The sequence below is a fragment of the Tursiops truncatus genome, chromosome 3 (genome assembly GCF_011762595.2).
Source record: "Tursiops truncatus isolate mTurTru1 chromosome 3, mTurTru1.mat.Y, whole genome shotgun sequence".
NCBI classification, from domain to species: domain Eukaryota; kingdom Metazoa; phylum Chordata; class Mammalia; order Artiodactyla; family Delphinidae; genus Tursiops; species Tursiops truncatus.
The window spans coordinates 158,489,872-158,514,580 of NC_047036.1; the positions used below are offsets into that span (position 1 = coordinate 158,489,872).

General features: G+C 48.2%; 1 protein-coding gene across 1 annotated transcript; it reads left to right on the plus strand.

Moving 5' to 3' along the window:
- The first annotated feature begins 765 nt into the window (after positions 1–765).
- TMEM38A (transmembrane protein 38A) lies at positions 766–23,476 on the plus strand. The gene is made up of 6 exons (XM_033853851.2): positions 766–961; positions 16,306–16,462; positions 16,721–16,905; positions 19,189–19,276; positions 20,992–21,109; positions 21,889–23,476. Exons 1-6 carry the CDS (start codon positions 838–840, stop codon positions 22,114–22,116), a joined length of 900 nt encoding a protein of 299 aa, XP_033709742.1. The 5' UTR covers positions 766–837; the 3' UTR covers positions 22,117–23,476.
- Positions 23,477–24,709: the final 1,233 nt, after the last annotated feature.

The following is a 24,709-nucleotide window of genomic DNA, read 5'->3' on the forward strand; positions in this document are numbered from 1 at the left end:
GAAGCCTTTCGCGCATGCGTGAGAGACCAGCCAGCCAGAGCACTAGCCTTCTGCTGGGCTGGGCTCTCGGATGCGGCTTCTAGAGAAACGGTGCGCCCTGATCACTGAAATGCATAGGGGAATGAGTCCTGATGCAGTGGGCTCTACCGGGCATGGACGCCCCGACTGTTGCATTCCAAAAGGGCCTCCTCCTGGGCCCCACGGAAGGCGGGATCCCCACTAGGCAGGCACTACCCGGGGCGGGGGTCCCGACTGAGCGGTTCCCTAGGAGGACGGGATTCCTTGCGCGGCACAGAAGTCATGATTTACAGAGGGCTGGGATCATGACAGCTCGATAGAGGACGGGGGTCCTGACCGAATGGACCCTATGGGGCACGGGAGTATGTGGTTCACAACTGATCTGGTCCCACGGGGGATGGAGGTCCGGATCCAAGGGCTCCACAGAGGACTTGGGTCCTGATCAGCCCCACAGGAACGCGGTCCTAATTGGTCCGTCCCGCCTGGGTGGGCTCCGTGGGGAACGGATCCCGCCCCCCTCCAAGGACAGATCCCCTGTCCAACTCACACTCCACGGGGACCCCGCACCCCGCCTGGCTGGGCTGAATGGGGTCGTGATGGCCCGAGGGACAGTGTGGGACATTGGACCGACCGGCCTCCATGGGACTGGAGGGTCCCACCACCCGCCCCAAGGCCAGCCAGCGGTCGCCCCTCCTCTCCCGCGGGGGCAGGGTTGGGGGCGGCGCCTGGCGGGCGGGGGCGGGTCCAGCGGCGGGGGGGCGCAGTTGCAGGCGACTGGACTCACCGGGCCGGGGGCTGGGGTGGGACCCGGCGGGCGCCATGGAGCTGCTCTCGGCGCTGAGCCTGGGCGAGCTTGCGCTCAGCTTCTCGCGGGTGCCCCTCTTTCCTGTCTTCGACCTTAGCTACTTCATCGTCTCCATTCTCTACCTCAAGTATGAGCCAGGTGAGCCAGGGCCGGAGGCTGGAGAGGACTGGCATTCCGGGGCGAGGGACGGCGGTTTACCCAGGGGTCTGGAGAAGGGGAAAGGCCTGAATCGTGGGGGAACAGTCCCAGGGACCGGTTTGGGGAAACAGGCAGGTGCTGGGATCATGGGGTTCTCCCATACGGGGCCGGACAGAGGGGAGAGACAAGAGAGAGGGCAAGGAGAGAAGCTCCTGAGATTGTGGCGCTGGGGGAGGGGAAGCAGATGCAGGCTGGAGGAAAGGAAAGGAATGTGATTGCTCAGAGGAGAGGGAACAGGTGCTGGGGAGGATGCAGGGAGAGAAGGTCAGGGGTCCGAGCAGGGTACGGTCGCAGGAACTTGGGCGAGGGGCGTAGGTCGTGGTGAGGGCGCAGGCGGGTCGGCTCTGCTGGCCTGGCCAGACGTCCTAGCTGCCCGCAGCCGTGACCTCCCTCCTTGCCCTTGGAGCGGGGAGCCAGAACGGCAGCTGAGTGTCTATATAAGGGCCGGCAGTGCTGGGAGCTGTGATCAGGTTCAGAGAAAGTGACACCGGTGCCCCTTCCCCGCTGTGGCCCTGGGGCAACCTCCTCTCCCTTTCCCTGGGCCAAGGCTCTGCTGGATCTCGGAGCCCAGAGGGAATTCTTCCAGGTCTGGCCGGGATCCTTTTCACTTACTGAGCAGTACTGGCCCTAGGGCAGGATGATTTGGGGTCAGCCTCCTCCCACCAGCTCCAGACCCTCATGGAGAATCGCTGGGGGGAAAACCCAGCTTCTTGGATTTTTTTTTTTTTTTTGAACGATTTTTTTAAATGATGGTAAATGGCTTCCTTAGAATGCATTCTATTTTTATACAAGGTTCTGGGAGTGTTTCTTGTTCGTCTCCTAGTATTTTAATAATTCTAGCACACCAGCAAACTAAATGGACAGTAGAATTTAGCTTTAGAAAAGACCAATCACCCGAAACTTTGTGATCTTTTCTCGCACTTAGATGTAAATTATCACTATATTCTCTGGAAGTAGCTTTTTAAAAGATGATAAAAATAGGTGTTTGTGTATATTTAAAAAAGAAAGAAAAACGAACTGAAAAGCCCAAAGGAAAAAGGGGATAGTTACAGTTGACATGGTGGCCACCATTCCAGACCTCACTTCTCTGCATTTATACCCCTGTAGTTACGGATGTAAATGCACAGTCTTATGCAAATAAGATCAAACTCTGCCTGGCAAGTGTTTTTGTTCCATTTTATTTTAGCTCGTCCACATGCCAGAGTCTATTTCTTTAAAGGCTCTTCTGAAAAGCAGTTACTTTGCAAAGCAAAATAAGCTTTGTATTATCTTAGCCTGAACATGGGGCTGTATTTCCTGTCTGCAGATGAATTCCTGGTGGCTCAGGCCAGTCCCGTGGGCAAGTACAGAACCTAGCACACATTGGGAAATCGAAAATTGTGAAGGGCAGCAGCCCAGTAGGGATGTAGGACACAAGTCTCGGAAGGAAAGAGGTCTCTGGGCTGGCTGGGAGCATGCAGAGGGGTTGGGATATTTCTGCTGGAGTCACAGAGTAAATCACCTGAACTTGAAGGACTGCAGCCTGAAGGTTCCTGAAGGCTGAAAGGGTTCAGTGGTTCTGAACCCCAGCAGCACATTAGAGGCTCCTGGGGGTTCTTAAACCCCCATCTCATCTCCACTCCAGACCAATAGAATCAGAATATCTGGGATAGGGCCCTGGCATGCTCGTGTTTCAAGCTCCCCTCCCCCAAGGATGCTATATGCTGTCAAGGTTGAGAACCCCCTGGTCTGATCAACATTCAGCTCCCTCCTTTCATAACTGGGGAAATAGGAAATAGAGGCTAAGCTAATTTACATACACAATGAGCCTGTGGTCCCAGGGCTGGTAGATGACAGCCTTGGAATTCGAACCCCGGTCTGCTTGATCCCAAGAATCACTGCGATTGCTCTGGGGTACTTGCCTACCCTTAGAAAAGGGAAGCATTGGACTTAGCTGTTAGTCCCCCAGTTTGGTATTCCTGCTAAGCCTCTCTAAAAGTTTCTTCTCAGAATCTGTGTGCTGATTGCAGGACCAGTTACAGAATATGTGTGACCCCTTGTACAGAAATTAAGAATTTTGTGAACCTGAGAGCCAAGCTGGCTTTAAGGAATAATCTTCAAATTGGGAGTCAGTTCTGCTTCTCACAGTGAGTAAACACCAGGCTGGTTGCTTTGCTTACATGAGCTTCAGTTTGCTCATCTGTGAAATGGGTTCATTGGTAAAATAATCCTGGACTCCCTTTCCTGGCTATTGTGAAGATCTGTTGAGAACTTTGTCAGTAGTCAGATCTAAGGCACTTGTGAGAGGTAGTAGAATTATTTGTAAGGCATGGGGCAATGTGTTTTCCAGGATGCAGGCATTTTCTGGGTCAGGCTTTTGTGAGAATCCTGAATGAGGATGAAGCACAAAGTGTGGTCCTCAGGTGAACAGCATCTGTGGCCCCTGGTTAAGAAATGCAGAATGCCAGGCTCCCCACCAAGACCTGCTAAAACAGACTCTGCATTTGAACAAGATCCCTGTAAGCATACTAATGTTTGAGAAATGATGGGCTAAAAGAGGCTGGAGCTCCTTAATAGGAAAGGGAGGGCCAGGTCTGGCTCACCTCTAGGACCCTTAGCTCTATGCAAGAAGAAATAAAGAAGTAGTGGATGCTGGCGGCATGATTGAAGGAATGAGTGAATGAATGATTAAATGACAATCCTGGCTACCTTAAGCCCTGACCCATGCAAAGAGCCTTCCAGACCAGTGGTTCTCAAGTATGGCTACACATTAGAGTCACCTGGGGAGCTTTTAAGACTCTTGTTGTCCAGGTAGCACCCCTTTATCATTAGAATCAGAATCGCAGGGCGTGGTACCATCATCAGTATTTTTTAAAGTTCCCCAGATGAGAACCAGCTCTGCACCAGTGTTTCCCAACCTCAACACTAATGACAGAGACAGATCATTATTCTCTGTGGCAGGGGCCGTCCTGTGAATTTCAGGATGTTTTGCAGCATCCCTGGCCTCAACCCACTAGATGCCATGAGCATACCCCAGCTGTGACAAACAAAAATGTCCCCAGGGAATTTCCTGGCAGTCCAGTTGTTGGGACTCCGCGCTCTCACTGCTGAGGGCCTGGGTTCAATCCCTGGTCGGGGAACTAAGGTCCCACAAGCCATGTGGTGGGGCCATAAAAAAAAGAAAAAAGTGAAAAAAAAATGTCCTCAGGCATTGCTGGTGTCCCTGCGGGGGGACACACTTACCCCCACTTAAGACTCACTGATCTAGACTGAGTCTCAAGCCCTAATGCTTCCAAGGGCCAGGCAGGTCATATATGGAAAACAATAAGACAGCCAGGTGAGGACCGTCCCCAGGTGAGATCCAGCCATGTGCATCTCTCCCTGATTGGGGCTAGAACCAGCAGAACTAATTTTTCAAGGGAAGCTAGAAATGTGATTTGTAGCTCCCTATGTTTATATGTTAGCTATTTGAACATGTCTTTTCTTTTTTAAAATTAATAGACAGTTTTTTAGAGCAGTTTAGATCCACAGCAAAGTTAAACTGAAAGTAGTTTCCATATACTTTGACTACCCACCCACACCAACCTCCCACACAGCCTCCACCACCATCAACATTCTGCACCAGAGTGGAAACATTTGCTATGGTCCATGAACAAACATTATTGTCAACACCATTATTGTCCTATTACCATTATTATCAGGTATTATCAACATCATTATCAACTAAACTCTGCAGTTGACATAAGGGTTCCTTTGTGTTGTACGTTTTATGGATTTTAACAAGCGTATAATGACATGTATCCATCATTGTAGTATCATGCAGAATAGTTTCACTACCCTGAAGCTCTGCCTATTCATGCCACCCCCCCCTTTTCCCTCCCCAAACCCCTGACAACTTCTGATCTTTTCACTGTCTTCATAGTTCTGCCTTTTCCAGAATGTCATAGAGTTGGAATCATACAGTATGTAGCCTTTTCAGACTGGCTTCTTTCACTTAGCAAGATACATTTAAAGCTCCCCTATGTCTTTTCGTGGCTTGGTAGCTCATTTCTTTTTAGTGCTGAATAATACTGCACGATACAGGTGTTCCATGGTTTAATTATTCACCTATTGAAAGACATGTTGGTTGCAGTTTGAACATTTAAAAACTACGGTGGGAGCCAAAGAGAACTGTTCCTTGATCTCTGGTTTGAACTATAAGCTTTTTGAGGGTTGGGGACTGCTCACCCTCCAGCCTTTTGAGGAGGGGCTACTATTCCATTTTACAGTGGGGGAAACTGAGGAAGAGAGCTGAGCACAGAGGCTTGGGAGAGGGTGACTTTCTTAGAGAAACTCTGTGAACACACTTCCTATGTTTGGACCTCACACTAAATAGCGCAGAATGGCAGCAGTGCTAAAGGTGCCCTGGGAAACCTTCTAGCACTTCCTGGCCATCCACAGACAGGACACCGACCCCCAGAGAGGGAATGTTGTGGAGCCCATCACAGGTCAGAAGGAGGGTCCTGATAGGGGTTTCTTCCTTCCTCCTTAGGCAGACCTGATTTTTATAAGTCCATCCACTAAAATTTCCACCCACAGGTACTTTCCATTTCAGTTCAGTTCCAGAAATAACTCTCATATAATTGTTAAACACTAAGCAATTTCTTTTCATCTTCGCAGATGCCCTCTGAAATGAATGATAGTGCCGGGTGACCAACTCGCCCACATTCGCCCAAGACAAGCACCCAAAGTCCCAGAAACCCCTCAGCCCCAAGCAAACCAGGACAGTTGGTCACTCTAGACAGCATCCTCATTCTACACATGACTAAACTGAGGCCCAGGTAGGGGAGTGAGCAACCAAACTCACCCAGTGAGAGGGGAGTGCTTTGGTGGCAAACCTGGAATTGAAACCCACATTCTGCTGCTTCTGGGTGCTGCCCCAAGTACTCAGCAAGAGAAACCAAAAAGAAGCATGGCAAAGGGAAAGAGCCAGGGGGCAGTTTCTTGACCACTGCCTTGCTGTGGATCCTTGGGGCAGGACATCCCCACCAGCCTCAGTCTTCTCATCTGTAGCAATGGGTAGACTCATCCCGTCCTTCTAGGGTTGCTGGGAGGGTATTGATAATGAAAAGAAGTTCACAGACGTAGAAAACAAAATTGTGGTTGCCCAAGGGGAAGGGGGGCAGGTATAAATTAAGAGTATGGGAGTAACAGATACACACTACGGTATATAAAATAAACAACAAGGGTTTACTGTATAGCACAGGGAACTATATTCAATATCTTGTAATAACCTATAATGGAAAAGACTGAAAAAGTATACACAGACAACGTATAACTGAATCACTTTGCTGTACACCTGAAATTAACACAATATTGTAAATCAACTAAACTTCAATTTTTTATTTTATTTATTTATATGGCCACACCACGCAGCTTGTGGGATCTTAGTTCCCCAACCAGGGATCGAACCCAGGCCCTTGGCAGTGAAAACACGGAGTCCTAACCACTGGACCACCAGGGAATTCCCTTCAATTAAAAAAAAATGCATAATGATGATAATACGCAGAGCATTGAATCGTCAATATAACTTGGTGGAGGGAGTGCTTTCATTCTCCCTTTGACAACAGAGGAAACAGGCTTGCGGGGGAGAGGGGGCGAGGGGCGGTTATTTGCCCAAAGCCATGCCAGAGTGAACAGCAGAGCCAAAACCCAGGCGTGTGACTTTTCTACCAGGCCTCACTCATAGTGAGGAGCCTACTTTGTTCCCGCAAAACCCAGGCTCCCATCCCCACCCCCACCCTCCCTGGCCTTATGGTCCCAGAGGGCACAAGAAAGACCCTGGAAAGAATTCAACCCCTGGGGGTTATTTTTAGTTGCAGAGGTATCCATTTCTGCAAAACATGGGTGCCTCACCTGACCCGGCCCCTGTAGGACCCACCAGCTGCTCTAAAGGATTAACTCTCAGCTGGCGGCGTTTTAAATAGATGCCCCAGAGGAGAAAAGAGAGCATTCGGCTTCATAATGGAGGAACTTGGTAGATGTTGAGACTCAGGATAACCTCGAGGGCGGGGAGAAGATGCGCTTTGGGCTTGTGACTCCAGGGTGAGACTGAGGGGGGAAAATTTGATTCCAACCTCTACTAGGAGTTGGGCAAAGAAGGGATTAGGGTTCCCACCTGACAGAAGGAAAGAGCTGGAGAAAGAAAACAATGATTTGTCCAAGAACACGTGGTTAGTCAATGGGGGTGGTAAAGAGAAAGGGAAGAATGTTGCTGACTTACTCTGAAACAACTTTTATGAGACGTGTTTCCTGATTATAAAATGTATATGCAAGAAAGTGGATAAATAACTTGCAATCTGTTCCTATGATGGAATACTATACAGCAGTGAAAATGAATATTACCCTTGAAAATATTGTGCTCAGTGAAAGAAGCTAGATGCCAACGGCCATGTCTTATGATCCCACCTATATGTAATGTATAAGTTCAAGAACATTTTTATCACTTCCAAAGGAAGCCCTCTCCCTATTAGCAGTCACTCCCCATTCCCCCCTCCCCCAGTCCCTGGCAACCATTAATCTGCTTTCTGTCTCTATGGATTTGCCTGTCCTGGACATTTCATAAAAATGGGATCATACGTTATGTGGCCTTTTGTCTTTGGCGCCTTTCACTTAGCATGTTTTTGAGGTTCATCATGTTGTAGCGTGTATCAGAACTTCATTCCTCTTTAAGGCTGACTTGTATTCCATTGTGTGGATGGACCACATTTAGTTTATCCATTCATCTGTTGATGGACATTTGGGTTATTTCCACCTTTTGGCAACTGTGACTAGTGCTGCTGTGAACATGAGCATGAGTCTTCCAGAACCTAGTGATGGGTTCTTGTGCATAGGGCAGCACGGTACCATGCTGCCTACCCTAGGCTATGAGACCTCCTGTTCCTGGACCCCCATCCACAGCCATCAGAGAGGGGGCAGGCAGTGAGGGGCCCATGAGGGGGCTTGGTACAGACTGTGGAGCCTAGTGTGATGAGGCGGGAGAGTACCCCAAGTCCTTCTTGCTTATCAGCTTTAAGGGCACCCTTGTTTTTTTGCAGTTACGGTGATTAAATATTTCAAACATACAGAATAACTATCCCCACTGACACCTCCGTACTCTCGCCGTACACAGACTTACCAGATGTGAACGTAGATTTGCTTCAGATATGGGTTTTTTTGTTGTTGTTTTTTTAAAGAAATAGTGGCAGGCAGAGCTAACCCCATCTGTTCCTCTCCCTCCCTCTCTAGATGTGACCACTGCCCTAAAGGCAGCCTATATTCTTCCCATGCCTCTATGTATACCTTTACCACCGTTTATGTATCTATGAACTGCATGGAGCATTTTGTGTTGTTTTACATATATACATAAAATATACATAAACATAATCATTTTGCAATCTAACCTTTTGACTCAGCAATAACGTTATGGGATTTTATCCATGTTGATACATCTAGAGCAGGGGTTCTCAGCCAGAAGGGAATTTGTTCTCAGGGGATACTTGGTAATATCTGGAGACATTTTTGGTTGTCACAACCAGGGTGGGGGTGGGCTACTAGCCTCCAATGAGTGGAGGCCAGGGATGTTGCTTGACATGCTGCAGTGCACAGGATGGCCCCCACTGCAGCAGAGAATGATTCTGCCCCATACATCAGCAGTGCTGAGGGTGAGGAGCCCGGATCTAATTCATTTTTATATATCTCCTCTGCGATATTCCATTTTGCGTGACTCTACTCCCTCACTAAGAAACAGTAGACTCCACTTTTCTCCTGTTGTCACAGTATGGCAGTGAAATCCCCCTCCCCGTGTCTCTTTGCCCACATGCACTAGTTTCTTTTGAGCAAACAGTGAGGAGCAGAATTGCTGGAGCACAGGCGACTCACAGCTTCTGGCTTCCTCAGTATTGTCAGATTGCCTCCAAGCTGGTTATGCCTGTTGACCCTCCCAACTGTGTGTGTACAAGGGAAACCTGGGCTTTTTCCCTCTGGAGGAGGGGCAGATAGTCCCCTCCCCACTTCTCTGTGAGGTTGACAGATTTGAGAAGAAGGCAGCTCCCTCTATGGAGTACAGTAGACTTCATGTTTCTTTCCCCAACACGGGCTTAGAACATTGGACATCAAACCCAGGAAAGAGGCTTGGATGCCATGTTGAAAGGTGTGGGGTCTGTGTGGCCCTGGCTTGGTCACTTGCTTTGCTGGATATCCAGCCCATGCCGACCTGACCAGTATATCTGGCATTGAGTGCCCCTTAGCCCTTAGGTTTCCTCTCTCCTCCCCCTTCCACCTTCTCCCATGCTCTCCCTTTGCCTGGATCATCTTCACCCCTCCACCCCCGTCCTCTAGGAAATCCCTGCTCATTGTTCAGATCTCAGCTTAAGTGCCACTTCCTAAATGAAGTCTGACCTCCTCAGCTGGGACAGTTCCCCAATTAAACCCTTCAAAGCACCATGTGTCTCTCCCTTATGAGGTTTAACCTTCATTTGTGGGATTATTTAACCACGTTGCCTCTCTACCACACTGTGGGCCCCACAAAGGTAATGCCTGAACCAGCTCTTGCTTATAGCTGCATCCCCAGTGCCTAGCAAGAGCCCAGCACGTGGTCAGAGCTCAAAAACACTCACTGAATGCCTGGGTGATCTTGGGTAAGCCACTGACCTTGGGGAGACTCTGTTGCCTCATCTGTCTGATGCTATGTTAATTTCCTAGGGCTGCCATAACAAATGACCACAAACTAGAGGGCTTAGAACAACAGAAATTTATTCTCCACAGTTCTGAAGGCCAGAGTTCAAAGTCAAGGTGTCTGGTTCCTTCTGGAGGCTCTAGGGGAGGATGCTTCCATGCCTCTTTCCTGGTTTCTGGTGTCTTCCGGCAATCCTTGGCATTCCTTGGCTTCTACATACATTACTCCAGTCTTTGCTTCTGTCTTCATATCGCCATCTGTATGAATTTCCTTTGGCTGCCATAATGAAGTACCACAAACTGAGTGGCTTAAAACGGAAATTTATTGTCTCACCGTTCTGGAAGCTAGTAATGCAAAATCAAGGTGTCAGCAGGGCCATGTTCTCTCTGATGGTTCTAGGAAGGAATCTTTCTATGCCTCTTCCTAGCTTCTGGAGGTGGCTAGCATCCTTGGGTTCCATGGCTTGTAGATGCATCCCTATAGTCTCTACCTCCTTGTTTATTTGGCCTTCTTCCCTGTGATATGTCTCCTCTTATAAGGAACACCAGACATTGGATTAAGGCCCACCTAATGACCTCATCTTAACTTAATTACATCTGCAAAGACCCTATTTCCAAATAAGGTCACATTCACAGATACCAAGGGTTAGGACTTAAACATATCTTCTTGTGAGTTCAACTTACAACACCTTCTTCTTTGTGTCTGTGTCTCCTTTTTTTGTCTTTTATAAGAACACTCTCATTGGATTCAGGACATACCCAGATGCTCCAGGATGATCTCATCTCGAGAGCCTTACCTTATTTGCATCTGCAAAGACCCTATTCCAAATGAGGTTTTGAAGGACATGAATTGGGGGTGGGGGGTGTCCCTCCTATAACTCACTATAAGCAGGGACATTGATCCCTACATTACCTGTGGTTGAAAGCCTGGGCTCTGACGCTGAAGCCTTGAGGATGGTGTGAAGGTATGTAGTTGCCTGGGACACAATAGTAACTCAATTAAAAAAAAAAGAAGTAACTCAATAAATAAAGGGAGCAGGGGAAGTTGTTGTTATAATGTAACCAAAAGTGCCCAACACAACCTCAGTGCCTAGGAGTGTTCAGTCCACATTTGCTGGAATGTAACCTCCATGTGGATAGTTCTTTCACTAACAATTATTTATTGAGTAACTACCATGTATCAGGCACAGTGCCAAGCACACGGGGTCAGGGGAAGGGGGTGGTTCAGCAGCAGATAAGACTGATAAGGTCCCTGTACTCACGAAAGGATTAAGATCAAGTCAACTTGTTGAGTGTATCAATAGTATATCAGGTATTTATGTCAGTAGCTTCACACTTAGTACACAGCATAAAGAGGCCAAGCGTTCAGACTCGACACTTTAGAGACAAAAGGCATCCGATCTCTAGAAACAAAGAGAAACTTTCCCCCCAAACTCCCAAAACCTGAACTAATTATTTCTTTTGATTAGCCTTTTGACTAATAGATTACATATTGTAAGCTTGTCATCTCACATCCACACTGAGTAGAGTTTTCATTGGATTAAGTAAATTGTTTATTAAAGAGAGGCACTGGGGAATACTACTTGGCCATAAAAAAGAATGAAATAATGCCATTTTCAGCAACAGGGATGGACCTAGAGATTATCATACTAAGCAAAGTAAGTCAGAATGAGAAAGACAAATACCATATGATATCACTTACATGTAGAATCTAAAATATGACACAAATGAACTTATCTACAAAACAGAAAAAGACAGATGTAGAGAACAGACTTGTGGTTGGCGGGGCGGTGGTGGGGGGTGGGGGAAGGGAAGGTGTGGGAGTTTGGAATTAACAGACGCAAACTGTTATATATAGGATGATAAACAGCAAGGTCCTACTGTATAGCATATATAGCACAGGGAAGTATATTCAATATCCTGTGATAAGCCATAATGGGAAAGAATGTAAAAAATAATGTTTATATATGTATAACTGAATCACTTTGCTGTATAGCAGAAATTAACACAATATGGTAAATCAACTATATTTCAATAAAATAAAATTTAAAATAAAACTTAAAAAATAGAGTCATTGGTACCAGCTCTGGCTGTGAGAGCTAAGTAGCTGTGTCTTATGACTTAATTCTAAATTCATTCTCTGGAAGATGAAACTAGTGGGGGAGGGAAGGAATCAAATGATGAAATAAGTTGTCACACCAGGAGACACCCAGGTTCCAACTCAGGGGTGTGGCTCTAGAAGATTAGGACAATAGTAGCATAAAGATAGAACCTAACTATCTCAAAAGATTCAAAAGAATTTGTCCATTTCTTCCTTTTGAATCTTTTGAGATAGTTAGGTTCTATCTTTATGCTACTATTGTCTTAAGATGCAGATCTACTAGAGAATGGACTTGAGGATATGGGGAGGGGGAAGGGTAAGCTGGGACAAAGTGAGAGAGTGGCATGGACACATACACACTACCAAACGTAAAATAGATAGCTAGTGGGAAGCAGCCGCATAGCACAGGGAGATCAGCTCGTGCTTCTGACCACCCAGAGGGGTAGGATAGGGAGGGTGGGAGGGAGGGAGATGCAAGAGGGAAGAGATATGGGGACATATGTATATGTATAACTGATTCACTTTGTTATAAAGCAGAAACTGACACACCATTGTAAAGCAATTATACTCTAATAAAGATGTTTTAAAAAAAAACATACAAAAGACTTAAGTGTGTAGTATAAAGTGTATTTGACTAATAGACATTAATCCTGTACCTCTAGTGTTTTTTGTAAACGTGTTTTTAAAGAACTAGACCCCCTGCCTTCATTTTAATTTGGGATCTTAAAATACAGTTTATCTTGAAAGAGTTTAAGACTCATAAGAAATTGCAAAAATGGGTTCTTTTTTTTTTTTCCTGTGGCCATGCCACAGCTTGCAGGATCTTAATTCCCCAACCAGGGATTGAACCCCTGGCAGTGAAAGTGCTGAGTCCTAACCACTGGACCACCAGGGGAGTCCCAGAAGTTGCAAAAATGGAGCAAAGAGTTTTCAAGTCCCCTTCACCGAGCTTCCCCCAATGACAGCATCTTACCTAATGGTAGCTCATTATTTAAACATGAAAATTGGCGTCAGAATAATACCATTAACACCAACTACAGACTTTATTCAGCTGTTTTTACATGCACTTTAAAAAATACTGTCCTTTGAAATTTTATCACATGTGTAGATTGGAGTAACCACCACCACGATCAGGATTACAGAATGGTTCTGACACTCCAAAGAAACTCCCCTGTGATGCCCCTCTATAGTTAGATCTTCCTTTGAACCCTAACCCCTGGTAACCACTGATCTGCTCGCTGCCACTCATCACTATGGTTTTGTCACTTGGAGAATGTTATATAAATGGAATCATACGCAGTATGTAACCTTCTGAGATTGGCAGTTTTCGCTGAGCGTCACACCGTTGAGATCTGTCTGGGTTGTTTTGTGTATCCCTGGTTTATTCCTTTTTCGTTACTGAGTAGTATTCCATGGTACAGATGTACCATGGTTTGTTTATCCATTCACCCATTGAAGCCATTTGGGTTGTTTACAAATAAAGCTGCTATGAATATTTGCATGCACGCCTGTGTGAATACCAGATTCTCCTTTTCAAACAAAATCTTATGCCGAACTCTGAGATGAAGCAGTAAACGAAGTTGTGCTCTGGTTGAAACAGGGGAGGAAGACCCAGGACATACTTGCTCGGTTTCTCCTTTGCCCCTGCAAACCCTCACGGTTCCCAGGAACACAGTTTGAAAACCATTGCTCTTGGGAGCCCATCCTCTCAGACCATGGAGGTCTTGGGTTATCAAGGCTGCAGGATGTCAGGACGTGGGCCAGTTCATTCCCCTATCTCTGTGGTGCTCAACTTTGTTGCACAAAGGAATCACCTAGGAGCATTAAAAAAATCCACAAGCCCAGCCACATCCCACACCGACAAACCGAGACCCTCTGGGATGGGAAACAGGCATCAGGTGTTTGTAAAGTCCCCAGGTAACGGATGTACACCCAAGTTGGAAACCGATGCACTGAGCCATCTTCCTTAGGTGTGGGGTCCCTATTTCTGTTCGCTAAGTTAGTCCAGTGTTTTGCATTTTCTTGCCTTGGGTTTATAAGAAGACTCAATTTAGTATCATTTATGAATGTTTATCCTCAGTTGCAGAAACTGTGAACTGTTACATTTTTTTCTTTGTTATCCTTTTATTTTTTAACAGCTTTACGGAGATGTAATTCATACACCACCCAATTCACCCATTTAAATCATCCCATTCACTGGTTTTTAGTATATTCACAGAATTGTGCAACTATCTCCTCCAAGCTGGATCCTCTAGCTTTTACCCTCCCATCTCCCCCATCCCCTCCAGCCCTAAGCAACAATTAGTCTACTTTCTGTTTTTCTATGTGAAAAATTGAATAAAGTACTAAGACCAAAAATGGGGTGGAGTCCACATAGTGGTGAGAGCCCAGAGTCGGGAGTGAAGGGCTCAGTAGAGCAAGGAAGCCTTCCTGGAGGAAGTGGCATTTGTGCTTGGCCATTTTTTCTTGTGTCTTTGTTCCTTCCATGCTGCTAGCATGGGATGCCCTCTCTCCCTCCTCACCCTGTTAGTTTAATTCTGCCTTCAAGGACTCCATTATTCAGCTTTGCTCATTGCTCTTTCTACACCGTTCCTCACATGTGGGCATGCCCTGCACTGTCCCCTTCGGTACCAATACCTGGTGACTTCCCTCTGCACTGATGGCTCTCCCCCAGCAAGATAGGGCTCCGGAGCTCTTCAGCTCCACCTTTCAAATTTCTTCTGTGCCTTCCTATCTGGGGCCAACCAAAGCTCTTTACTCAGCAAATGAACATTCTCCATAAGAGCACAACTTAACAACAGAAGGACAACCCAATTTTTTAAAAAATACACAAAAGACTTGAATAGACATTTCCCCAAAAAAGATATAGGAATGACCAATAAGCACATGAAAAAGTACTGAATATCACTGATCACTAGGGAAATGCAAATCAAAACCACAATGAGATATCACCTCATACCCATCAGCATAGCTATTCCTAAAAAACAGAAAACAACAAGTATTGCTGAGGAGGTGGAAAGGTTGGAACCCTTGTGCATTACTGATGGGAATGTAAAATGGGGCAGTTGCTGTGGAAAACAGTATGGAAGTTTCTCAAAAAATTAAAAATGGAATTAACATTTGATCCAGCAATTCCACATCTGGAATATACCCAAAAGAATTGAAAGCAGGAACTCGTGCAGATATTTGTATGTTCATGTTCTTAGCAGCACTGTTCTCAATAACCAAAAGGTGTAAGCAACCCAAATGTCCACTGATGGCTGAATGGATATGTAGAATGTGGTAGATCCATCCAATGGAATATTATTTAGCCTTAAAAAGGAGAAAATTCGGACACATCTTATGACATGGATGAACTTTGAGGACATTATGCTAAGTGAAAGAATCCAGTCATAAAACAACAAATACTGTATGATGCCACTTACATGAGGTCTATAAAGTAGTCAGGTTCATAGAGACAGAAAGTAGAGTGGTAGGCGTCAGGGACTGGAATGAAGGAGGAATGGAGAGTTAGCGGTTTTTTTGGCTGCGTTGGGTCTTTGTTGCTGCACGTGGGCTACCTCTAGTTGCAGCGTGCGGGGACTACTCTTCGTTTCAGTGCACGGGCTTCTCACTGTGGTGGCTTCCCTTGTTGCTGAGCACCGGCTCTAGGTGCACGGGCTTCAGTAGTTGTGGTGCACGGGCTCTAGAGCGCAGGCTCAGTAGTTGTGGCACATGGGCTCTAGAGCGCAGGCTCAGTAGTTGTGGCACACGGGCTTATTTGCTCCATGGCATGTGGGATCTTCCCAGACCGGGGCTTGAACCTGTGTTCCCTGCATTGGCAGGCGGATTCTTAACCACTGCGCCACCAGGGAAGTCTGAGTCAGTGTTTAATGAGGACAGAGTTTCAGTTTTGCAAGGTGAAAAGCTCTGGAGATGGATGATGGGGATGGTTGCACAATAACATGAATGTGCTTAATGCCACCTTAGAGTGGTACATTTTATGTATATTTTACCATGCACACAAAAATTTTTTAAATAAGGAGAGACCAAAAGTACAGGTATAAGCTTATAGGGATCTTGGCATCAGCCCAAGGCAGGAGTAGCCGCGTCAAAGCTTTCCCGACTGCGTGTTGTCCTGTCTCTTCAAGCTTCAGTCTCCTCATGGGGATAATAAGAGTGATCACATGGCTGCAGTTATCAATGAAGATTTAATGTCCTTCCTATAAATGCTAAACCCAGTGTCTGAGACCTGGGAATGCTTGCTAATGAGCTGGTGTTATTGTTATTGCCACCTCTCTGAGCTTGGAGGAAAGAGCCCCAGCCTGGTTCTGCCTTCTCTCTGTGTGACCTCAGACATGTGTGCACCCTCTCTGAGCCTTGGTTCTTCCTCTGAAATGGGCAAACTGCAAGGCATTGGGTGGGCACTCTCTGAGGGCAGCTGAATTAGGATGGGCTGAACAGAGGGCATAACGGGTGAAGCATGTCCCAGATGCCCTGGTGATGGTGGGGGATGCCCCATGCCCCTCAGGAGCAGTCGAGCTGTCCCGGCGCCACCCCATGGCATCCTGGCTGTGTGCCATGCTGCATTGCTTCGGGAGTTACATCCTGGCTGATCTGCTCCTCGGGGAACCCCCGGTCGACTACTTCAGCAACAACTCCAGCATCCTGCTGGCCTCAGCAGTCTGGTAAGAATCACTGGTCTGGCGGGATGTGAGAGAGCAGAGCAGGCGGGCAGGGTGACCCTGCCACCTGGGATTGGGGAGGCGGGAGGCTGGAGGAACTAGAACCCACCAGCACAACCTCCACAGTGGTCCTGACCCACCACTTTCCACTGCCCAGCTGTCCTAAGCCCGGCAAGTGAGAGCGAGGGTCTGGACACAACCTCATCTCCAAGGGGCCCCAGGGTCTGTCTCCCCCTGAGGCTTGGCATTCTCTCCCCAAAGGTACTTGATTTTCTTCTGCCCCTTGGACCTCTTTTACAAGTGTGTCTGCTTCCTGCCGGTGAAACTCATCTTCGTGGCCATGAAGGAGGTGGTGAGAGTCCGCAAGATCGCCGTGGGCATCCATCACGCGCATCACCACTACCACCACGGGTGGTTCGTCATGATCGCCACTGGCTGGGTCAAAGGTAAACAGGACCATGATGAGAACAATGGAAAAGCACCCCAGTTGAGAACCCCTGTTCAGTGGGACATACCGGGCACCCCAGCTGGCACAGCCATTGCTCTGGGCTAAGGGATGTCAGGACAGCCTCCTCATCAGTAGACACCTTTAGGGTAAATGAGAAGATTCTTCCAGAAATTTAACTATCAAAGGTAAATAGGACAACGAAGCAATGACAGCTGATGTCTCTAGAGCAGGATTTCTCAACTGTGGCCCTACTGACGTTTGGGGCTGGACCATTCTCTGTGGTGGAGGCCATCCTGTGCATCGTAGGATGTTGAGCAGCGTCCCTGGCCTCCACCCACTAGACGCCTGTAGCACCTACCAGTGTGACAACCTAAATTGTCTCTAGACATTGCCAAATGCCTCCTAGAGAGGAAATCATACCCCTGTAACTACAGAGGTTCTTACGCTTTGTGGACTACAGCCCTTTTATCGGCCCAGTAAAGCCTACAGACCCTTTTCTGTTTTTTAAATGCATAAAGTAAACTATATAGGAGAATAAAGGAAGCCTATTATTTTAAAGTAGTTATAAATTTAAAAAAATATGCTGTAGTAGCTTTATCCATCTTTCCTAGTGATTAAATAGCAGACCTTACAGTGGCTCCTAGTAACTCTCAGACTTTTGAAGTGGTGTTGAGCACAAATGATATTTTGAAACCACCATCTGCAACAATGGGAATGTGAAAAGAAAAACATCCATGAATTCTGTTGGTGACAGAATCACAGACTTGCAAATCCTGCTGAGGTAACTGCCTCCCTTCATGATGGAAAGAAAGGCTGGATTTCAGTGAGGGATGTGACAACGAAGATGTAATTCTGTTTCCTGTCTGGGTTCATAGACTCCAGGTTAAGATCCCTGACCCGGGGCAAGTTTTGAGTTGAGGCCTTTGTGCATCTTTTCTCATTTGATCCTTAAGACTCTCCTTTAGGAGAAGGCTAACATCATCTCTTTTTACAGAGGAGGGAAATGAAATGACATGCCCAAGGTCACATGGCTATGGGGACACAGCTGGGTTTGACTCCAAGTCCTCTGAATTCAACATCCACTCTCCTAACAGCTTTGGAGCCCTCCTTTTTATCCTCCTCCATTTATGCTAAGAGGTAGACCAAGATAGACTTTGAGACAAAAAAATATTACTAAAAATATAGAGGGACAGTATATAATGTTGGGTCACTCCACTAAGAAGATATAACCATTATAAACATATACGCACCTAAAAACAGAGCACCCAAATACATAAAGCAAAAGTAGAGGGAAGTTAAAGGAGAAATAGATAATTCAACAGTAACAGTTGCAGTGGTGGACCAAGGAGTAAAAGGAAGGCAGGGAAAGAAGGCTTGAGCAGGTGCTAAACGCCACTGGGCACCGAATCTCTGCTTCCTGCTCACCAAAGTGGGTACCCCCCAAATGCCTGGGTCTAGAATCATCATCCATTGTGTCAGAGTGTCCTCAGTACCACTGACATTTAGGGCTGGATCATGCTCTTTGGTGGGGGCTGTCCTGTGCATCATAAGATGTTGAGGAGCATCCCTAGCTTCAACCCATTAGTTGCCAGTAGCAGCCCCCTCCCCAGTTGTGACAATCAAAAATGTCTACAGATACTGCCAAATGCTTCCTTGGGGGCAAAGTCATCCAAGATGCAAACCCCTGGTCCAGTGGTGCCTATCAGGCATCCCAGTTAGCACAACCACTCCTGGAGTGGGCGTCCAAGCCTCTTTAGCCAATACGTTTGGGGTAAATGGGAAGATTCTTCTAGAAATTTAACCAGAAATCTTGACATGGGTCTCATTCTCTCTCCAGGAAGCCTGTACTACAGAGCAAATTCCCCAGGGGTATGACATGCCTTCCAGAGGGCAAGTGGCTTGAAAAAGGTTGAAAGCTCAGAACCCAGAGAGAAGAGAGGCTGGGGGTGGGGAGCCCTCTGGAAGCCTCATGCACAGCTCAGGGTCCTGGATTGGGAGCATCAGGGCAGACAACCCAGATTTGTCCAAGACATACCTTGCAGGTGGGATATGACCTCGATTACTTCATGCTGGTTTTGCTCCAAATGTGCTGTGTGACCCTCAGCAAGACTGTCCCCTCTCTGGGCCTCAATTCCCCCACCTGCAACTGATGATCATACACCCCAGGCTCAGTATCCCTCTGGAGGAGACTCCAGAAGCAAAGAAGCTGCTTCCTTGGGAATTCAGCCAAGAACAGGGAGCTGGAGGTGGCGGGCTTGTTTAGAAGTACCCTGTCCCATAGGCTCTGGTGTCGCCCTCATGTCCAACTTTGAGCAGCTGCTCCGAGGGGTCTGGAAGCCAGAGACCAACGAGATTCTGCACATGTCCTTGTGAGTATCCCATCCTCCCTATTCCCTGGGCCTGACCCTGGGTTGGATACTTCTGGTAACTTGGAAGTCTCAGCCCCTGATTCTCCTTTCAGAAGCTTCCAGAGGCCATGGCTGGGGGACCCCGGAGGTAGAGCCCTAACACTACCTAGGGGACAGGGGCAGGCAACGTTGCAGGGTGATGAGACACTTGATTTGGGTTTTGAAGAGTGAATAAGAGTTTTCTGGCAAAGAGGGAGCTTCTGGACAGAGGCCAGCACCTCTGCCAACTCTCAAGTCAGAAAAAGAGCAACGATTCTGCCTGGTTCTGTGGGGTCAGGGTACAGATTGTGGGTGGGAAGTGAGGGATTCAGGATGTAGAACACAGAGCGTGGGTGAAGAGTGTGGCTGCGGCTAAGTGGGGAACATTGGGCAGGGCCAGATGGCAACATACAGGACTCCACCCAGGACCCCACAGGGCGTTTAGCCTAATACATTTTTAAAAGACCTAAAGGTTCAAGCTAGTTAAATTTTCTCCCAATCTACAATAACGCTGTTGCCATTAAAATATGACGACATTAAAAGGCTCACCCATATGCCAATGAAAACTAGCTTCCATTTCATATGTTGGAAAACATAACTTTATCTCACTTTATGCCCATGAGAGGTCTGTTCCCACACTCAGCTCATGGACAGGGAAATGGGGGCTCAGACCGTTGTGTCCCTTGCTACTAAGAGGGCAAGTGGCTTCCCCTCTCAGATTCTATTTCTGCCTCATCAGCTGAGTGTGAAGGCGCCCTCACACACATAACCCTCTGACCCTGGCTCCTGGTACGTGCTTTGGAAATATCAGGTCGAATTATCATCATGAAGTATGTGCAGTGAGCGACAGACTTCAGAAACAGAAGTCACTGGTCTGTCTTCTGCAACAAGTCAAAATATCGGAAGCCTATTCTTCAAGGAAGAAAAGGAAAATTAAGAAGAACTGTGTGTTGTAATCTCACCTTCTGGGGGAGTGCACTGTTCAGAAATCCCCAAGACCACCCTCAGGTCTGACAATTTGCTAGAAGGACCCATAGCGCTTGGCCAAGCCATTATACTTAGGATTATAGTTTATTACAGATGAAAATTGGCAAAGGTAAAGACGTGGGGCAGCATCCAGGGAGAGACCAGGCGCAAGCTTCAAACTGTCATTTCTCAGTGGAACTGTGTGGACAGCACCTGTTTCTCCCAGCATCCATGCGTGACCGTATGCGTTGAAGATTGCCAACCAGTAGTGCTCCCCTGAGCCTTGGTGTTCAGGGACTTTACTGGGGCTTGGTCACACAGACATAGCTGACTGCCTGCATGGCTGACCTCAGTCTCCAGTCCCTCCAGAGGTTCAGCGGATACCATGTGGCCCAAGACCCCACCCTAAATCACACCATTACCATCTGGTATGACCCCAAATCCCCAGGTAAACAAAGACACTCCTATCAGGCAGGACATTCCCAGGGCTTAATGGATACCTTCCAGGAGCAGGGAAAAGGAGAGACCTCTTTTGGGGCCAAGGTAGCTCTTTACTGTACAGGGAGATCCCCCGTCATCCATGTCACATGGGCACCTTCCCACCATGCACTCTGGAGAAGCTGGGATGGGTGCTGGGACCAGCAGGGGTGGGCAGAGAAGGGGGCCTGGGACAGTGGTACAGAGGCCTGAGCCATGCAGAACCTCCCAGTAACCACAGCTACCTCCTCCAGCCCCACCAAGGCCAGCCTGTACGGAGCCATCCTCTTTACCCTCCAGCAGACCCGCTGGCTCCCAGTGTCCAAAGCCAGCCTCATCTTCATCTTCACCATGTTCATGGTATCCTGTAAGGTAAGCCTTCCTGTCCTGACGCCGACCCAAACCTCCCAGGCTGAGGTTAGGGAGCTTAGACTCATGGCCTTGAGTGTCTGGGGAAAGGACAGCCCTAAGGTCAAGGGGTGGGGAGCTTGTCAGTAGGTTCATGCATGGGAGAAGGGTATGAGAAGATTAGTGTCCAGCAGGTGGGGATGGCGGTGAGCAGAACAAGGTCTTCCAGGCAAAGGGCCCAGCAGGGGCAAAGGCCAAGATGGGGGCAGGAGTGTACGGAGTCTGTTTGGAGTATCAGGGCCTTGTGCCTCGGGCATGGAGAGCGGGCTGGACCAGGAATGGTGCTGGTCTGACCCTCAGGCCTTGAGTTAGGGTCACCCCCTACCCAGGAAAGGTCTTCTGGGGCCCTGCACTCTTCCCTCCCCGTGGAGCTGAGGGACTTCGCTGCTGGCTCCCCGGGAAGGGACCACAGGCCATCGCATAGGGAAAGGGAGTGAGCGACCCCAAGCCAAACACAGCTCCTCTCTGAGCCCAGGTGTGTGTGTGGGATACTCCTGGGGAAAAGGTGACCAACTGTCTTGGTGTGCCTGGGTTTTTAGCACTAAAATCTCGCCTCCCAGAAAACCCAGGACACTTGGTCACCTTCTTAGGGGTGCATGCAGCCAGAAGGCTGGGTCTGGGCTACCTCTGCCCTTCACCTGGCTGACCTTCTCCCTTTTTCCCCCCCAACCCCCCACTTTGCTTCTGCCTCATCCTCCCTCTGGCTCTGCTGCCTCTCCTGTCCCTCTGCCACACCACCTCAGGTGTTCCTGATGGCCACTCACTCCCACAGTTCCCCTTTTGATGTTCTGGAAGGCTACATCTGCCCTGTGCTGTTTGGGTCGGCCTGGGGGAGCGACCATCACCATGACAACCACGGTGGATCCCAGGGCGGCAGTGGGCCCGGCCCCTCGCACTCAGCCCTGCCCACCAAGTCCAAGGAGGAGCTGAGTGAGGGCTCCAGGAAGAAAAAAACCAAGAAGGCAGATTAGAGGGCAGCCCTGGGGGCATTCAGGGCACCAAGGAGAGGACCCAGACCCAGGACCTGGGCTCAGTTCTCCCCTCTCCAGGCCTCTACTTCGCCATCTACAAATTGGAGCCATTAGCCCCCCCTCCAGGGCTGATGCGGGGGTTAAATGAGATATGGGGGTGAAGGGCATTTGTAGGAATGGGGGGGTCCCTTCCTCTTTCTGCCAGGTCCCCATAGAGTTACAGCTTTTGTGGGGGGGAGAGTTCACAGAATCCCAGCAGCAGCTCCAGCCGGAAACCCTGGCCGTTATGTTCTTGGTTCTATTATTTCCTCTAAAATTACACCTTGACTCCAAAAGAATTTCAAGCCATGTTGAGGCTCACTCATTTGACGGACGTTATACTAAGGGTCTGCTGTAAGGTAGCTGCTGTGATTTCCACGTCTCTTCTTGCCGACTTCTCCTGGGCATCCCTGGGCAAGTTGCCTCCTGCTCTGAGCCTCGCGTGCCCCATCTATATAGTGGCCCCTCACCCCATTCTGTATGCAGGGGCTGATGTGAGGCTGGACGTGAACCAGATTTCTAAGCTCAGAAGCACAATGTAGGAGGGGAGGCCTTGGTGGATGTTCATTGTGCGTAAAAATGGCTTTGCATTTTAGATCTTTTGTGTTTGTGGACTGGAGAACCCCACAAGTTACTTGGCACAAAGGAGGCCTTCAGGAGACATGTCTAAGCCAGACTTGAGAGCATGGAGGGTGGGGAAGGCTTGTTCTCATCCTTGGCTTCAGGTTGTTCCTAAACCAAAGAAATGCAGCTGGCTGGTCAGGGGTTCCAAGATCTGGCTCTGTCCAGGGGCTCCAAGAACTCACGGTTGGACCTGGGAAGCTCCATGAGACCTCCCTCATGCTGTCATCCTTCATTGCTGCTCACTGAGTCATTCAACAAACACATGCCTACTATGTGCCAAACCTTGTGCTGCTGCTAGACAGGCTGGGAACTTGATTCAGGGTGTGCGAGGGGGATGGGAGCTGAGCACCCCTCCTGGCCATCTTCATCTCAGCCTAGGTCACCAGGACATCTGAGAGGGTAGGTGGGTTGGGCATGGCCAGTCTCAGATGGGGTTGGGGCCCAGACCAGGCCAGCTTGGGGCTGCCCTTTGTACACGATGCTGAGAGCATGCTCAGGGCATCAGCCTGCAGCTGTGTCAGAGTGGTGTGGGATTGTTGGGGTTCCAGGTGTTGCCCAGCTATTGGGAAAGTGCCTTGATCTGGTGATGCCTTGGAGTTAGGTGGGTCCTGAGGCTGTAGGGCCCCCAAATTCCTCCTTTTGCATGTCCATCAAGGCTCAGCGTGAAGGGTCAGCAAATAAATTTGTTGTGAAAGAACCCTGATGGCTTGTCTGATTCATTCTTGCTCTTTTGGCCTCACGGCACAATGGGAGTCCTGCGAACTTAGAGACGCGTGGAGTCTCCAGGAGAATGAGGCTCATGGCAGCCCTTGCTCACCAGTGGGAGATAGAGGCAGTGGGTGAAGTCTGCGGGGCTTGGAGTTAAGCAGAAATGGGTTTGATCCTCACTCTGCCATTGACAGGTCATGGGGCTTCCCCTTCTCTAAGCCTGTTTGCTTCTTGGGAAAAAGAGGATGATGATTATCACTGCCCTTCAAAGACAGGTGGGAGGATTAATGGGAGTGGTTGGGATTTGCAGCTAAGAGTCTGTGCAAAACCCTGTTAAAGAATGAAAGTCAAGCCACAGACTGGGAGAAAAATCTTTGAAAATCACACATCTGATAAAGGGATTGTATCCTGCGTATGTAAGGAATTCTCAAGACTCAATAATAAGAAAACAGCTCAACTTAAAAGGATTTGAGTGGACACTTTGTCATAGAGAATATACAGATGGTATAGAAATAAGCACATGAAAGATGCTCAACATCCTTGGCCATTGGGGAAACGAGTGGGAAGACACCACTTCACGCCCACTAGGAGAGCTAAGAGTAAAGAGACTGACCATACTAAGTGCTGGTGAGGATGTGGAGCAAATGGAAATCTCATACATGGCATGTGGGAATGGAAAACAGTGCAACCACGTTGGAAGACAGTTCAGCAGTTTCTTAAAAAGTTAAACAAAAGTTAAGACAGTTTGGCAGTTTCTTAAAAAGTTTTGTATGACCCAGACATTCCACTCAGGTATTTATGTGCCCAAGAGAAATGAAAATATGTGTCCACACAAAGACATGGACACGGGGCTTCCCTGGTGGCACAGTGGTTGAGAGTCCGCCTGCCAATACAGGGGACGCGGGTTCGTGCCCTGGTCCGGGAAGATCCCGCATGCCGCGGAGCGGCTGGGCCCGTGAGCCATGGCCGCTGAGCCTGCGCGTCCGGAGCCTGTGCTCCACGGCGGGAGAGGCCACAACAGTGAGAGGCCCGCGTACCGCAAAAAGAAAAATAAAAAAAAAGGTGAATGGGAACTTCCCTGGTGGTGCAGTGGTTAAGACTCCATGCTGCCAATGCAGGGGGCTGGGATTTGATCCCTGGTCAGGGAACTAATATCCTGCATGCTGTGTGGTGCGGCCAAAAAAAAAAAAAAATTGAATGAATAGTACTCAGCAATAAGAAG

Bases quoted from the DNA above. Each gene is read 5' to 3' on its own strand.
- TMEM38A (XM_033853851.2), top strand. From the start codon at position 838: ATGGAGCTGCTCTCGGCGCTGAGCCTGGGCGAGCTTGCGCTCAGCTTC. The intron at 962-16,305 runs GTGAGCCAGGGC...CATGCCCCTCAG, and splicing joins CTACCTCAAGTATGAGCCAG to GAGCAGTCGAGCTGTCCCGG. The intron at 16,906-19,188 runs GTAAACAGGACC...CCTGTCCCATAG, and splicing joins CGCCACTGGCTGGGTCAAAG to GCTCTGGTGTCGCCCTCATG.